General features: G+C 32.5%; 2 protein-coding genes across 2 annotated transcripts; one reads left to right on the forward strand and one right to left on the reverse strand.

Annotated features, from left to right (window-relative positions):
* The first annotated feature begins 8,143 nt into the window (after positions 1 to 8,143).
* On the forward strand, positions 8,144 to 14,805 carry LOC105430998 (putative acetylcholine receptor chaperone). Its single transcript, XM_011644872.3, has 4 exons — positions 8,144 to 8,632; positions 12,331 to 12,469; positions 13,100 to 13,206; positions 13,273 to 14,805. Exons 1-4 carry the CDS (start codon positions 8,522 to 8,524, stop codon positions 13,384 to 13,386), a joined length of 471 nt encoding a protein of 156 aa, XP_011643174.1. The 5' UTR covers positions 8,144 to 8,521; the 3' UTR covers positions 13,387 to 14,805.
* A 374-nt stretch (positions 14,806 to 15,179) lies between these two features.
* Vta1 (vesicle trafficking 1) lies at positions 15,180 to 17,443 on the reverse strand. Its single transcript, XM_011644871.3, has 4 exons — positions 17,009 to 17,443; positions 16,408 to 16,842; positions 16,192 to 16,335; positions 15,180 to 16,058 (listed from the first exon to the last, which is right to left on the reverse strand). Exons 1-4 carry the CDS (start codon positions 17,121 to 17,123, stop codon positions 15,907 to 15,909), a joined length of 846 nt encoding a protein of 281 aa, XP_011643173.2. The 5' UTR covers positions 17,124 to 17,443; the 3' UTR covers positions 15,180 to 15,906.
* Positions 17,444 to 17,876: the final 433 nt, after the last annotated feature.

Genomic DNA, 17,876 nt, shown 5'->3' on the forward strand with positions numbered 1-17,876 from the left:
TTAAAACGAAATGAAAATCAATAATACAAGCAAATAATACAAGCAAATAATATAAGCAGATTGAATAATATAAGAAAATATAATATAAAAAAATCAATAATATAATATAAGGTCGAATAATATAATATAAGCTAATCAAATAATATAATATAAGAAAATCAGTAGTATAATATAAGCAAACGAATAATATAATATGAGACAATCAAATAATACAATATAAGCAAATCAAATATTCCAAATAATATTAGAAGCAATGATTATCTTAAATTGTTAGAAGTAAGTTATTAAAGGAATTAGAATTCTAATAATTTCCTTTTCGTTTCCTTTTACTTTTCCTTTATAATTATAAAATTCAGATTCAGGTTTGAGACAGTGACTGCACTCTCTGATGATTTGGTAACGACTGACCTACGTCTGCATCTAAACTGTATCTCTAAGGTAGGTCCGATGTAAACGGGAAAGGCGAACAAAGCACTCCTCGACTGAGCATTTTATTTCGTGTCACAATTATTTACGCGAAAATGGAAAAAAATAAATGAAAAAGAAAGAAAGGAGAATAAAACTAGGATCTAATGTTTTTCGGAAATATCGTTAGTGCTTTGTTACGTCCAACCCGAGGTAAATATATTTTTATATATATTTTTTTTTTTTAAATGGATGGGGCTTGGAAGGACGCTCCAAATACCCTCTCGCAGGTGGCCGCGCTGAGGCGTCCCTACGAGTCAGACACACTGTGCAGAGCCACGAGTGCGAGTCAATGTCTTGAAAAAGACGCTATGACTTCGACTGCGTGACGTGCGTCCGTCGGTCCGTAATTTAGGCAAGAGAATTTAATCTCTTTTGCCAGGGACAGGACCATCGCGCGAATCTTAGGATAATGAGAAATGAAAGAGGGAGCAAATAACTAAACGATAAATAATTTAAATTTTACAATGTAATTAATAATTTTAAAACGATTACAGGGTTAGGTAGCTACAAGATCGTATCATTATTTTTTTTACGTTGGAATATATTTACTGATGATATATTTACAAAAATATTAAAACAAGAAGGGTGTTACGTACAGAAATTCGTGTGTTCTAAAAATTGACGGATGTATTGTTTGGTTTTCTGTGTATAAATTCTATTAATCTATTAGTTTAGTATTTTTAATCTGTTATTAATCTATTTTAAATTTGTATATTGTTGTCTGTGTGTGGTTGTTTCTGAGAGGAGGTCGGGTTTTCGCTAGTGAGGTCTAGGAGAGGAGGGGAAGGAGTCCGTAGTTTTAGTTCGCAGAATTCGTCCAAGGATTTCTGGGTGCGGAAATCTGGATATATCTGGAGGTCATGGCGCTCTGGGAAGAGTACACTGAAATCTGGGGGTGATCCAGGTTCAGCTGGTTTGATCGGGGAATAGGATGGAGAAGATATGTGTAAATAATGGGGTCTCCTGCTGGAATAACTCGTGGTTTCTTGATGTATCAAAACCTCGGATGTCCTAGGCGAAGGATAGTTCCCTGATTGATGCGCTCGCTTGTTCCGACGGTAACGGAGCCTCTTCAGGGCTCGCCTCCGTCTTTGAGTGTCGGAGAGAGTGGATGATGCAGCTTTCACTAAAAGAAATGGATTTGGAATATGAAGGAAATGTCATTAGTCGCGAACCTTAAGGCTATCTCTGAAATATTTCAGGAAACCGAGAGATCCGACAGAGGAGAGAAATTAAAAAGGGAAAGAGAAAATTGTAAGAGAGGAGAGAAAAAAAAGGAAAAGAATAGATTTCCCGAATTACTCAGCAGCCATGCAGAACCTGCTGAGTGCTCCGCAACGCATAGGGAGCCCGAGAGGTTCGACGGCTGAACCCAATAGAGGAGAAGCAAATTTTGCCGAATTATTCGGCAGCCATGAACCTGCTGAGTGCTCCGCAACGCATAGGGAGCCCGAGAGGTTCGACGGCCCAAGCAAAGAAAGAAAGAGAAAAGAAAAAGAAAAAGGGAGTAGAAGTGTAAGGAGAACGGCAGAGGATAGAAAGGATGTAAGGGAGGAATGAGAAAGTATAAGGAGAAGAGACCCGAAAATTATTATTATTACGGAATTTTTTTATGTGTAATTAAACTTACTTTTACTCTGGAGACTTGAGACCTGCGAGATGAAGGCGGTAATGGTGTCGTCAGGAAACTTGATCACTTGTACTTGTTGATTATTTTCGACTGACACCGACTGAATTATTGACAAACTGAATTATCGACAAACTGATAAACTGAAAATGTTCCGACCGTGTAAAAAAAAAGGACGTAGCAGAGAGTGTGTGTTCCGTGCCTTTAAGGGCACTATATATATATGATGTTGAGGAAAACATCTGTACACGTGTTGTTTTTCCGCGATTAGGATAATAGGGATTATCCGCTTAGCCAAATTCTTAGTAACCGACTCTCGGAAATTCAGTTGCGTAGCCGTCGCGATCGTAACAGAACATGTGTCATCCGTTTATCAGCTTAATTAAATTCTAATAACAGACACCCGAAAGAGAAGAATCGTGCAGTCGTCACGACGTAACAGCTTAGTAGTGAATCTTATTATTGCAAAACGAGAATTCATTTTAATGTTTTCGTCAGTTAAATTTTCGTTGGGCAACGACTCTCCGAGCTAGCCTTTCATTGGAAAGTTTATATTAGGAATATTTTGAGTGCGATAAGCCTCCCCTTTAGTATAAACTAAAATCGTTGAACGTTCCTTTGTCTCTTCTACAGCTGCAGGATTGAAAATCGAAGAAGAAACAGTACGAGAAAAAAAAATTACGTTATAAAATTATATTCCCCAGAAGATGATAATAATAATAATAATAATAATAATAATAATAATAATAATAAAATGATATCTTTTATCATAAGACGAAAGAAAATGAATTCTCGCTATTATTAACTTAATTAACTTAATAATGGAAGTTATAAAATATAAAATAATAAAATCATAAGATAATAAAAGTTATATGTCTCTAATATTTAAATTCGCGCATGTGTTAACCTAAGGTGCCGTTCGACTGCATCTACATCATTTCGAATGAATGTTCGCAAATTTTAATTTTCCGCGGACGTTACAGTACATTTCACATATGCGTATAAAATAATACTTAAAATTATATCATAAGAATGGATCGTACATTTATGAACAAAAAGGGTTCACTAGGACATCTGAACAAGGAAAACTGTCGAATGGTCATACATTCGAGCGCGAAACGGCTATCACTAGCACCGCCGCGAAAAAGTTGAAAACAAAATCGGTGAAAGTGCCAATAAATGCAGGCCAGGGATATCGCATAATTAACTTTTTATTAATTTTTACAATTAATTAAGCAATGATCTGTTATACCGCTGTTTGGAAGGCTTTATGCAAAACAATAACAAAAGCCTAAATTCTTTGATTTTGTCGTTTATACCAAAATATTTAGCGACATCAAGACCGTAGAAATTATCACATATATTGCAGCTAGCATTTTTAATAAAGGCTACACAAGCATACTTTTGATGATGCATACGATGGGCATAATTATTAACCCGAATTCAACTGCTTTGGCAGAGCAACTTGACGACGCATGCGTCTTCAAAAGCGAGGCACAGATGTTGCAGCATCTAAAAAAGACCGAATCCAGAGCAGCCTTGGAGCCTTGGATGCTGCATATGAAAAAGGAGATTCATCGTATGAAGCAGTCATGACTGATTAACGGTAAGACGCAAAAAACTATATGATATCAAGTTGTCAAACTTTAAACGCATTTTTTTCAAAATCATGTTTTACAAGACAGTGTACACGATCTCAAGTTGTAACTAATGGATTGATTTGAAATTTGAACCATATTCAGAAAAACAATAATTATCGCGTAATGGAGGATTTTGTTGATAACATTTTTAATATCAAAGTATAATAACAATTAAAGCAGGGGTCGGCAAAACGCTGAAATTGGGCACGGGCGTCTGCGAGTTGTGTACATCCCCGCCTATTGTGTACATCTCAGAAGCGTATCTAATATTTTTTGTACCTTGAGATAAAGTTCCGCATTTTACACTTACAAGAAGCGTTGCGTATATATAAACGATAATGTTAAATATAACGATAGTCTTAAATTACTAGTATTCGAATCATTGTAATATCATAAAATTTGTTTATAATAGTTTAGCTAAACCGTTTAAGGATGAAATATGCAAAAATATGTTGTAATATATAGAAAAATGCATAAGTTCTTATGAGTTCTTATGAATTATATTTCCTGTGAGGGGGGATAATAAAAAAGAGATTTTAATCAATATCAAAAATATTGATTATCGAATTGTTATAGACTTACTAATGGAAGACCACTATGTAGTAGCGCGTAGTTGGTGACTGTTTGAATTTATTTCATTTAGAAAAATCTAACAATCAAAAATCCTGCTTGCCGAAAAATAGCCATGTTTCTCGTTGTAGTTTGTTAACATGTACTCGGCCCATACCTATGTATTGCTTATTCATTCAACTTACATCTAGTTAATTTTTTTATTAGTCAAATAAAAAGAATTGTTTATTTAATATTGTTATAAGAATTGTTTATTTAAAATATAGATAGTTATTATTTCATGCTAATTCTGGGTCTGAATTTGGGCAATACAATATTTTTTAACTCCTTGAATAGCACGTTCAACGAACAAACGTTCCTGCTATTCCCTCTCCTCACTTCCCATATAGAACATAACCTTCAATGAACGTCCATTGAACCTCTATGGCTCCATTAAATTTCCATCGAACGTCTATTTTCACGATGGAAGTCATATAGACGTTTATTAGAGATCCAGAAAACTTCCACAGTGGACGGTGTTCTAGGATTCCACCGTGGACGTTCATTAGCCGTCCAGCTAAACTCCGTGATGGACGATCCCCTAAGATTTCACCGTGAATGTCCATCAGCCATCCAGCGAACCTTCACGGTGGATGGTCCCACATGGAACATGACATTCATTAGAGGTCTACATAACGTCCACATAATCTTCATCTATCTCTATAGTAAAAATTAAATAAATCTCTAATGGAGATCTATACTATCTTTATAATGAAGTTCTAATGGAGCTCTACCAAACCTCCATTAGATGTCTTATGGAAGTTGTATGGATGAATCACTAATGTTTCATGAAATTTTTATTTTATCATATATTTTATAAATTTTTATCATATATAGAGCTTAATTGAAAGTTTTAGAGTCTTTGTATTAGGTGTACAAAAAAATTCTGAGCTTTTTTTTGTAAAATTCAATCTTTATTCAAAAACAAACAAAAAAATATTAATCAGCGAAATATTCCCCGTTTGCATCAACGACCTTTTGCCATCTTTCGGGTAGCTTGCGAATTCCTTGACGATAGAAGCTCACCGGCTTCGAAGCGATAAAGTCATCAATGCATTTTCGTATCTTTTCAAATCTCACGAAATGTGTATCAGCCAAATGATGCTGCAGCGACCGGAATAGATAGTAATCGGAAGGCGCCATGTCTGGGCTACATGCCGCGTGCGGGAGAAGTTACCAGCCTAACTCAAAGATATGTCCTGAGTCGCTTTCGCAACATGTGGTCGAGCATTGTCATGAAGCAAGATCACTTTACGACGTCCTTGGCCAGTAAATGGCATCTTTTCTTCTAATGCATCGCTCAAATTGGTCAATTGTTGTTGATAGCGGTCTGCCGTGATTGTTTCACCCGATTGTAACAACTCGTAATACAACACCTTTCCAATCTCACCAGATACAGAACAAAACCTTTTTGGCATGGATATTGGGCTTTGGCATCGATGTCGAAAGTTGACCAGGGTCAACCCATGATTTTCTACATTTAGGGTTATCATAAAGAATCCACTTTTCATCGCCTATAATGATTTTGTGCAGAAAATCTTTTTTCCGGAACTTTGAAAGCAAAGTGAATGTAGTGTCACGCCGACGATTTTTGTTGTCTTCGGACAATTCATGCGGAACCCATCTGCCTTCCTTCTGAACCTTTCCCATCGTATGTAAACGTACGAAAATGGTTTGCTGCGTAACGCCAAGCTGTTCTGCAAGCTCCTTTTCAGTTTGCGCAGAGTTTATATCCAGCAGTGCTTGCAATTCGTCCGTTTCAATCTTTTGAGGGCATCCAGCACGCGGTTCATCTTCAAGACTGAAATCTCCTTGGCGAAATTTTTGATACCATCTTTTATATGTAGTATGACTTACAGCATTCTCTCCATATGCAGCACAAATCATTGCAGTGGTTTCAGCAGCATTTTTCTTCAGATGAAACGCGAAGTGGATGGAAAATCGAATATGCTCTTTTGTTATTGCCATCGTGAACACTACTGATTTTTGAGGTTATGTGCATCAAACGCCAAATCGGCATTTTAGAAGGCCAAATATCAACGCTTTAAAACCGCAAAAGGGCGGGAAGATATATAAAATTTAAATTGTTATTTTGGTTGTATGAAATCTAAAGCTCAGAACTTTTTTGTACACCTAATAGATGATTACTTTATGATAAAAATTGAATATATACTTATAAATAAATTAAAAATTTATTGCATAAATCTTATTTATTCGTATTTGATTGTATATAAATGATTATACCAAACACAAGAAAACATATATTGTGGAATAAGAGAAGTATCTCACGTATCTAATACGATCAATGAATATATAAGTAAGTAAATAGAATATATATACGTAAATTTATAAATACTACTCATATGGAACATGATATTAAAAATCCATATAACATATAATCTTCACTTTTATATATATAATTAAATTATCTACAAAAATTACACACGTTATCAGGACATTGACATTGAGATTATTTGAATCTTATGACAATGTGATAACATTTACTGATCGGAGATCAGTCATATGATCTGTCATATTTTTATATCAAAATTCTAAGTTTAATTATACTATTATTCTAGTATCTGATTTCAGCCGATCACAGAGGTGAAGCGAGCTCGATCGTGTATGCTCCAAGGATGGGTGACTTTCGGAAAAATTATATACAGACATTTACAGGATAAAAAAAGATTTCATTGTACGTTCTATTGTACGTTACGTATGTATGTGTGCTTCGTTCCTTCAAAAAAATATTTTTGTTCAGCATTATAAAAAATTCTTTTTATTAACTTTTTCTGTAAAGGTCTTCTGAAAGGTTCATGGACGTCTAATGGAAATTACAAACCTCCATGATGGACTTCTAATGGACATCTATTAGAGCTTTTTGTTTCGTGTCGTCTATCGAGACTCCATGGACCCTCTATTAGCGATCACCTAACGTCTAACAGATCTCTATGGAAAACATCTAATAAAGGTCTCATAGAGCTTCTACGAAGCGGAATTGTGGATTTCTTGTGGACGTCTACTGGAAGTCTAATGGCCATCTAATGGATGTTCCGAATATCCATGACCGACGTCTAATGGACGTCTACTGGAGGATTTTGTTCTATGTGGATTTATTGCGCCTAGCGATCTCTAACGTTAGCCCCAGCGCGCTCAACTGTTGCCCGCGGGCATTTGGACGCCCGCGAGCAATGCCTATTTGCCGATCCCTGAATTAGAGTACCCTGAATTAGAATAGAGTTTATGTAAAAATTTAAACATTCATATTTTTCTCAATTTTCAAAGAATTTTCAATGGAAAAAGGCTTTGTCACGCGATAAAGAATACTCTACAGTTTATTAAACAAATCGATTTCTTTTGTTTCAGATTTATCAAAATGGCGGAATCGTGTACATCGTTTCCCGGCGCATTCAAAATCACTTTTCACGCGAATTGTTATAATTTCTTTAAATTTTAATATTTTTTAATAAAATTTGAGCTATAACAAGTTAAATATATGTACTAAAAAAGAGCTAAATTAGAAATTGCATTTATGCTTATTTCACAATTCAAGCTTAAAGAATGTCCGCTTTTTAAACCAGTCAACTGGTCTACTTCCTTAACTGGAGCGATAGCATCCTTTACGCAAAATTTCTTCTAATTCATTGTCACTAATTCAATTTTTTCTATGTGCCAAAAAAATGTGAAAAAAAAATTAACGATTTTATTTACGTTGACAAAACTAATCAAATTAATCAGATTAATTGGAACTCGATCGAAGTCAGGCCTAAGCGAGAGCACCCCACATCGATTAGTGCAGAAGAGAAGCGGCCGTGGCGTCGCGTATCGATCAGAAAATAGCCGGCACGACGACGCCGATACGCGCGCGTCGGTCGTTGACGTCACCAAAAGCGTCTGTGCGCCGCGTTGCGCTTCGGTTCAGTCACAGAAAATGTCGGGATGATCCGCGCCATGGATGTCGTCGCCGTCGTCACCGTCGCCGCCACGGCCTTTTTAACGCTCTTCCAATTCACGACGCTCGCGAGCATGTGCTCCTAGACGCTCTTTCGCCGTCGGTCCGCTGTCTCGACGACGAGAGGGAGATCCGCGCTCAGCTGCGGTTGTCCGCGCCGCGTTTACCTTCAGCGAGAATCGATCGGCGGCGTTCGCACATACAATCCGCGACCAGGCTGTCAAGATGGGTTCTATAGTGCTCAAGTCGCTCTCGGTGCTCCTTGGCATATTCTTCGTCTTCGTCGGTACCATGAAACTCACTTCGCACATCAGCAAGGATCTGCATAAGGACTTGGTAAGCTGATCTACTGAATAAGGAGAGGACCGATTCTTTCCGCCTCGTTTATACGACGCTCCGATGAAACAATACCCTGCAATACAGGATCGATAAATGGAGATTGATAAATGCGCGATTATTAGCGATTTAACAAATGAGAAAATTTTTGTTAAAATGATCATTACTAGATTTGAGTTATTACTAGATTTGATCATCTATCATCATAATTGAAATTATAATTAAATTTAACAATGGAGACCCCGTAACAGGACGTGAAGCTGATGTTATTTGTCTACTGCAGCTTAATATTGTTGAAATTGGTAATGACTCGACTGTTAATAATATTATTACATTTAACAGCGTCGAAAATGATTGATACGTAATGAGAAATTGTATAATAATCGCTGAAATCAATGTTGTATTGTTGTTAAATATAATGATTATTGTCTTCTGATTGCTAAAATTAAGTTCTTGGCTATTTATCTTGATGGTGTGCGGTTCAAGTTTGCAAAACTTCTATTTGGAATCAACAATTAATCGATAAGTTTAAACGCTTCTTGCAATTTAATCGTATACAATCCGACCCATAACTATTAGATGATGCCTAACCGATTTATTCGCAAAATTAAATTCTAACACATAACTAGAAAGTTATTAATACCATTGATTTTTCATTATATAGCTGAGATTGTTGCTTAGACAAGAAATAAAAAGTCAATTCAACTGTCTAGCAAATTGACAAACTTAGACGCCATTTGACATATGTATGTCATCCGTCTCCGCGACTTATGTAATTTCGTGGGACGTCGCGCGGTACCAAAGTAAATACGCCGCAAGTGCAAGTCGCTATGTGTATCCGTCCGGTCTGTCACAGTCCCAGCTTTGTTATGTAACATTTACGTGCTTAAACTTGAGTCTGCCGTCACTGCCCTTGATTCATTGTTATATGGTCGCGTGCGCTTGTAGCAACATTTGCGTTTATGTTCCCCTTGCCAGTCGAAATTTTTTTACCAACCATATTTCCACGGTGCTCATTATCGGATTGTTAATGCTCCAGAAAAACGAGGAAAAAAAAGTCAATGATAAATGAGTTTAATTAAGCAATCTTTAATTAAGCATCTTCATTGGATGTTAATGTTTAGATGCACACGGTGCAGTGATTCCTCAATCCCTCAAAAAAGGTGATGGTTGATGTAATTGATTGATAATTTTTATCAATATAAATTAATTTTAATTTTGCTCTAATTTATCTTTTATTTTTTCTTTAATTCTAAAAATTTATTCTTATTTTTTTAATTCTTGGAATTAAAGAAAAATAAAAAATTTAAATCGAGATTACAATTGATCTTAATATTGATAGAATGGACATGAATTATTAAGTGATGTTCTATAGGTTGATGCACATTGAGTATTTTGGTTTTTTACGATGACATTGCATCGGCAATTATTTTTTTCATAACAGTCGACGTAATTTTACAAACAAAAAAATCGTATCGAAATCAATCAAAAATAAAAAAAATGAACGCAGCGATTAAGAGATTAATACGAGTTAAACAAGAAAGTGGATTTGGAAATATCAATTTTCTTAATTTTTTAAAAGAAGGAAATTTTTTTACACATTTGACAAATGGTTTTTTGATACATCTAAACATTTAAGAAAAAAAAATGAATAATGTGCAAACTTGATCTGGTCAATATATCGATGCTTGCTCACGTGTCGAATAAGAATCTTCTACTTTATATAATTATTATTAAGTTCTATCATTTTTGCTTCTTGGATTTTTTCCGATCTTATGCATTTACTCTTAATGCATTTACAAAAATCTATAAATCTATAAAAGTCTAAAAAATAATTCTTAACCTAAATCGAAATTTTTCTCTTATTTTCGAAACGTTCAATTTACTTTGAACAATTAAATCGATTTTTTAATCTATAACTTTTATTTAAAGTCGTAAAAATTCTATTGAAAATATTTGAAAATATTTGAAAATTTCTCTTTTGAATTTTAAAATAAGAAATTATTCGTATCATTCGTATTGTCATACTATACATATTTTAGATGCAAAAAAAAGTAGGAGCTCAATTCCCATAAGTTAAATCCATTATATAATTTTTTGAAATTATAAACTTCAAAATTAAGAGGTCAAAAGTAACGGTAAAACTTCGACTTGAGATGGCCGGCCAAATGTCTAATTATGTAGCATCGCAAATACATCAGTCACAATGCGATCAAGGTCGCCAGTAAAAAAAAAATATAATTTTTGAAATCTATTCGATTGTAAAATACGACGCATGCGCCTAGCTCTTTATAGATGATATAAAAATACGCGCGTAATATGCACTCGATAACATACATAGATTTATTGCAAGTATTAGAAGTATGTTGCGTGATGTTGAAAATTACAATTTGATATAATCAGAAACGATCATTAGCATACTTTTATTAAAAGTAAAAATTTAATAAAATAAATATTTAATGAATAGATTATTATTTGTAATAAATATAAAATATTTTATTATCACATGTTTTACCTTCCTCTGTAGAGATAGTGATTCTCTTTTTTTGTGAATTTCTTTTCTTCAAGCTACAAAAGAATACAATTTATGCTAAATTTCTAGCTTGAATTAACGGAACATTGTTATCGTTACGTACAAACTCAATGTAAAATCTTAATGTAAAATATAGACCTCATCGATGTATCACTTCGTTATTTCAGTATCTCCGACATTGCTCAACGAAAGTGATATTAAGGTAAACACTCGTGCAGATTACTTGGTCAATCGCCAATAAGCTCGCTAACTTGCTAGCGAATGATATTTATATACTTCGCATATTAGAACAAGTTACGTTTTCTTCAAGTCCCCGAATTGTTTGAAGCTGCCAAAACGGACTCTCGATTATTTCATCACTATGATATCTAGATACCGTGTGATAAATGTTCAGTGATAATCATTCTAGAAATCCATAAGGGATAAATATATTTCATTGAAGTCTAAAATAATTTTTTTCTTATCAATATTTAATTCTTATCAATATATATTCATTATTAAATTATTAGCATTAAATAGCTTAATAGTAAGTCTCTAGTAAGTCTTAAATGAGAATTTTATTAGGCTCAGCTAAAGTGAAGAATATGATTTATTATCATATTCATTCAATCTCTTACAATATGATCGAAACTTCTTTCTGAGCTACGATTATACTACGATTGATATTCTTTTTAAATTATTTAAATTTTTTAATAAGAAATGCATTAAAAAATTTCACTAGGCCAATTAAATTCTAAATGTTATAATTAAAATATACCGATATTTTTTGTATCTGCTAGAAAATTGTCGTACGTAGAATTTATAATAGCAACATCTAACAATATATGTAAGAAAATTTAAATCTTATAACCAAATCACGCAGTCACTTTTATAAGAAGTGTAAATGATTATTTGATTAGCCATAAACTTTCTTGTTAAATTTGACAAATTGTTCGAATATAAATTTTATCATTATCATCTATATTAATTAGATAATATGCGATATTGCAGTGACAGTTAATCATTTATTCATTTTAGTTAATTTTCCGTACCTTTCGTAGATTTTTGCTATAACTACAAAATTTATTTCGGTATAATGCGTTAAATTCATAAAGTCTTATTTTTTGTTTTTGAAATTCACTGGAAAAGATTAATAGAATTTTGATATATTTATTTTTTGTTTTAGAGGAAGGAATATGTCAAATATGCAAAAGTATTTCCGCTCTCGGGAACGCTCGATTTCAAAGTGCCCAGCAAGTGGTATCGAAGAATCGTCGGCGCGCTCGAGATTATCTGCGGCCTCGCTATGGCGATTATTCCAAGTCGTAGGTGCAAAAGATCAACTATATTCTTAATTTCTCTCTCGCAATCGCTTATTCTGCTAAATTGTTAATTTCATGATTTTTCGCATAATTTTATGTTTTGTTTTCAATTTTACCACGGTTCTCGACATTATAGATATATTTATTTGTCATAAATATTTTATTTTCTGCGGATTTCCATGATTGTACAAATTATTATTGAATAATAAATATTAATTTTTATAGAATTTTAAGGATTTAAACGAATATTTCTAATTCCGACTTTTAGTTCCAATTTCTTATATTTATTATCCCTGGCGAAAATAAAAAGTAGAATGTAAGAGAAGAGTAACAAAAGGAGCACGTTCTAAGGAGCATAAATTGGAACAATGTAAAAGAAGCGTAAACATTTAAAGAAGCATAAAAAAGCGTTTTAATACTTCTTTTACATTTCATTGTTTCAATCTATGTTCCCTAGAACGTTTGCTTACGTCACTTTTGTCACTTTTCCCTTACATTCAATTTACGCTCCAATTTTTATTTTCATCAGGGATTCCGCGCAAATTTTTTATTTGAATCGCTATATCACAAAAATTACCGTATTTGATAAAAAAAGCCGATCCATTGCAATAATCACCTGTAAATTGCTTGCAGACAAAATTAAAAACTTATCAAACACGGTGCTGCTTCTCTTGATGCTGATGGCCGTGTATTCTCATTACATGGTTAACGACAAATTCGAGAGGATCGCCCCGGCACTGGTAAGTTCAATATTATCAATGTTATTGCATATATTTCACGTGCTGTAAATTGGGAATTGATTTCAGGTATTCTTCTTTATGCTGACGGGGCGATTGGTAATCGACTGGCAGCTAAGACAAGAAGATGCGCAATCAGTGACGGCAAACGGTGTTGACGACAAAACGAAAAAGCAAGACTGAGCGGGATTACAGTTGGAAAACGCATTGTCTGTTTTCATTTTAAATTATTTGATTCCGTGATTCAGACACTGATTCTGAGGAAGATTAATTATTTATTTATTTCAAACGTATTCTCTCCTATTTTTTAAAAAAATGGAACTTTTATCTCAAGACGCAGCGTCATTCAATACATTTTTTTCTAGATTTTTCTTCACAATAAAGATTTGATGTGCATAAAAGTATACATATGTATAAGAAGGAAAAAAATTGGAAATCCTATGGATTAAGCTTGTAAAAAGATGTAGTTTTGAAAGTGGAAACAAGATGAGGAAAGAATAATTTACAGTATTCACTTTTAATGTGTCCAGTGAGATGAATTTTTGTTGCACTCTACATCGTACTCTGTTACATATGGTTTGCAGAATAAAAAGCGAGTGTCGTTAAGTCAGACGAGATAATTAATAATATAATTAATGGAAGTTACATAAAAAAAGACCCAAAAAACATTTTTGGTCTTATAATGCTTTTTTATTGCCAGCGCGGAATTACTCGATGAATGTGCAATGCGTAATATTGTCTTCGAGTAATATAATTTAGTGATAATTACAAATCTCTGTAATCTGGTCCTTAATATCGATAGCAATTGCAGTTGGATGGTCGGCAAATGTTGTTTCCTGTAAGTTAATGAGAGTGGTAAACAATATCCTGCAATATCGGTCCATTAAGATACCATTGCATTAATGTCGATTATCGCTAGTCATAATTAAAGAAGTTATCTCTCTCTACTTATATTAAGAAAACGATACAAAAGGGGACATAAGATCATTAAACAGTTAACTATATACTACATCAGTGAAATTAACTTTAAAAAAACTAGATTGACTTAGATTGATTTTGATTGACTTAATTTGGTTGAAGATTCTCTTTATTTCTTTTGAAAGTTAATAGTAAAATAATTATTATATGACAGCTGTATAACATGAAACATTACACAATTGTAATATAAGTGATTAAAATAAGAATATAGATAGTTATGATACAAATCAGGAGATATCTCTATGGAATAGCTATAATATAATTATAAATGTATGATATAAAAGAAACTGCGATAAATAGGCGTAAAAAATAATAATATAATAAATAATAAATAATAATATAAATAGAGAAAGGAAATTTAATCTGCTACGTGCAACACGATCGACATTGGTGCGACCAATCCTCGGTGATACTAGCTTAAACACGAGGTACTAACTGCCACTTGAATGAATGCTCTTATATATATCGTGCGAGGACATGCGTGTATGGACATATAGAAAAATGTTTCTTAATAATCGAAACATATGTGCGCACTAGCGTTAATTTATTTCTTAAAATCTCTACGTGCGAATAACGAGTGTGATTAGATAATTTGATAAATAAAACCAAAATTTAAACTGTGAATAGACTTTTTTTACTATTTTTATCCATGACAGCCGTTTTTATGTTCAATAATATCCAGATTTTGATAACTGAACAATTTTTATGAATTGTTTAAAATATTTTAAATAATATTCACATCTTAATTAAAACATATATCTTAGTTTAAAAACTCTTCAGTTATATTTTTATAAATGTAAATTTTTCTTTTGCATATAATAACATATAATGCATATAATAACTACAAAATAATCAATAATGTAACTTTAGAAAATAAATACATATTTTATTTAAATATATAAAAAATATATTTTTAGATTGATCTTTTTTGATAAATGGATTACATTTAATAATATAAATTTGAAAGGAACATTGAGAAATTTGTTAACAAAAGAAGATTGATATTTATACATACATATTTATTTTATTTAGCATTAAGTTTATAAAAAAATATATGTGACATTAGATGTATATAATGTATATCTTGTATATTTAAACATACTATAAATAAAATATAACTAATTTTATATCTCTTCATCTCGATAATTTTTATAATTTAAAGCTTATGAAAACAATATTTCTAAAAAATCACAGAAGCCATTTATTTAAGAAAAAGTAATCTAATAAAAGATTCTTAATTTTTGAAATAATTAACAATAATTGTTGTACAATAATTGCTGTACAATATAATTGTTCAATTTTTTTGCTGTTTATTAGTTAGAACAACGGTTTTTTGTATATATGTCTCATCAATATCATTAAAAAATTATTTAGAAGCAATGTTGATATTAAAGCTTTTTATAAAGAGAATATTAAAAGTACTAAAGTAAATAGTTTTAATAAATATAATAAAATTACAATTATACATTTCTCATTTTAAACAATTGCAATCTGAAAATAATCCATAATAATTTCTATATTTATTAAGTGCACTGTAGTCAAGACTGATCCGACTAGCTGATTGTGCTTTTTTCGTTCTTTTGTTATCTGCATTTAAAGATTATAAAAATTATGAAATATTATTAAAATATTTTTTACTGGCCATTATAAAATAGGCAACAAGTTTAATACAATTAATTGCAGATAAGTTGTTACTAAACATGTTTTTCATTGTCTTCATAGGTTCTATGCAGGTTCCTGACCAGTAGTTAAAAGATGCAGAGCTTTCCGAAGATTCATTACAGAAGTAGATATATCATCATAATCCAATGCACTACTTGCCCATTTAATAAACTTTTGAGCCTTACCAATTTGCTCAACTGATAATTGAATATCACCTATAAAATAGTATTGTCAGAGACAAAATAATTATTTATCATATCAAATTATTATGTTGTATTATTTAGTTGATTTACTCATTTATTTTGTATTTATTTTGTATTAGTATCCTATTTATATTATGGGACTTACTTTCTGTTTTGTACGAATTATCTTCTGAATCAAATGATTGCGTTCTTGTGGTTGGTGGATTTGCAGGAATAGGTGGAATACTTTGTGAAATATCATCTTTAGGACTTTCAGATACAGTATTTATATTTGACTCAAATTCTCCATCTAGTAGCCATAAAATATTCATTAAAATTTTATAAATTTTTAATAATTTAAAACTACATGGTCAATATTTACCATCGTTTGATGCTTTAATTGGACTATCTTCATCATCATTCTCTTTCATTGGGCCTGGTATTGGAGTTTCTCCTTTTATTAGACAATTGTGAATGTAAGCTGCCTTCCATTGAGCATATTTTCGATTTTGTGTTGCTTCTACGCTCAATTCTCCAAACAGCGTCAATACATCATATAGTATCTGAGCAGTGTAAAAACTTTGTACTACATTCTTAGAGAAGTTTGCAGCTCTGTCATTCTTATCAGCATACAAAAAAAGCTTCAAAGCCCAATTTTCCAAGTGTGCCTGAGCAGCTACATCATTAGTAATAGCTTCATTGTCATATAATTCTTTCTTTGTTGCTTCCAACCAATCCATCAACTTCATTAAAAAATTTGTTTCTTCTGATGTTTTTGTTGACAACTTTAATCCAGTTTGAAGAGCATACAGGCGACCTGTCGTATATGTAAATATTACTAATTCTTATCTTCAAAATGTAAGAGAGAATCATTAAACTTTCAATACAGATCTATCTTCTCCTCTCTGCTACCATTACTGAAATGCTTTTATGATATCTATAAATAAGATTTAGAATGTACAATATATTTCTTATGTACGTACACCAATAACTGACGACGCAATCTCGCTGATCATGTTTTGCCGCAACAGTTAAATACTGTTGTATGCTTTTTAAAGGAGCAGGTACTTTCGGTAAGCCAGGTCCTGTCAGTGCCATTGGAATAAGAAATATCAAAGTTATACGTCAAAATATAATATATTTTCTTGATGGGCTGCTTCTCGAATATTCGTATTTATATATTTTAACGTGCGAAAAATAATTATTGGCCGTATTATAACCGCGACAAGATTACTTAATATGCAAAAGATGATTTTTTTATTATCGAAATAATTAATCTCTATGTCGATCAAAATCCTTCAGAATATCTTGCAGTGATGTTTCATATCAACAATGAAGTTGTAATTTGTTAAGGGTCGGCTGGAGTGACAGATAAATTCCGAATTGATATTAGAGATCCATGCGGTGATATTCCGAAACTCTGACTTCAGGTTTACCAATGCTGAGAAATAAAATCTCAATTTCAATGTATTGATATATGTCCATTGATATATGTACCAGAGAGGAACCTTAGAGCGGCCACGCCGGCTTTTTTCATGACCGTAAAAATCGTCGTACACTATCGCCACCAACGTCTATAATTGAGCCGTGGAACTACAAGTCACATCTATTTTGCGACACTGCCGATAAAATTATGTCTCGTGAAATAGATGTGGTGCGAGTCCATGCTACATCGACAGAATGTAGATGAGAATGTATATATAATTATATATGTACATATTATATTTACGTTCGCGTAATTTTTCTTTTATTATAGACTAAAGTATTGATTAATATTGACAAAAATATATACATTTATCAATATATTAATTTTTTATACATTCATATACATTTCGATTCGATGTTGATTCG

The sequence above is a fragment of the Pogonomyrmex barbatus genome, unplaced genomic scaffold (genome assembly GCF_055798465.1).
Source record: "Pogonomyrmex barbatus isolate J1 unplaced genomic scaffold, ASM5579846v1 scaffold23, whole genome shotgun sequence".
NCBI classification, from domain to species: Eukaryota; Metazoa; Arthropoda; class Insecta; order Hymenoptera; family Formicidae; genus Pogonomyrmex; species Pogonomyrmex barbatus.

Coding starts and splice junctions, on each gene's coding strand:
- LOC105430998 (XM_011644872.3), top strand. CDS start 8,522: ATGGGTTCTATAGTGCTCAAGTCGCTCTCGGTGCTCCTTGGCATATTC. Junction 8,633..12,330: donor AGGATCTGCATAAGGACTTG/GTAAGCTGATCT, acceptor TTTTTGTTTTAG/AGGAAGGAATATGTCAAATA. Junction 13,207..13,272: donor AGAGGATCGCCCCGGCACTG/GTAAGTTCAATA, acceptor AATTGATTTCAG/GTATTCTTCTTTATGCTGAC.
- Vta1 (XM_011644871.3), bottom strand. CDS start 17,123: ATGGCACTGACAGGACCTGGCTTACCGAAAGTACCTGCTCCTTTAAAA. Junction 16,843..17,008: donor TTGCGTCGTCAGTTATTGGT/GTACGTACATAA, acceptor CATATACGACAG/GTCGCCTGTATGCTCTTCAA. Junction 16,059..16,191: donor TAATTCGTACAAAACAGAAA/GTAAGTCCCATA, acceptor ACTATTTTATAG/GTGATATTCAATTATCAGTT.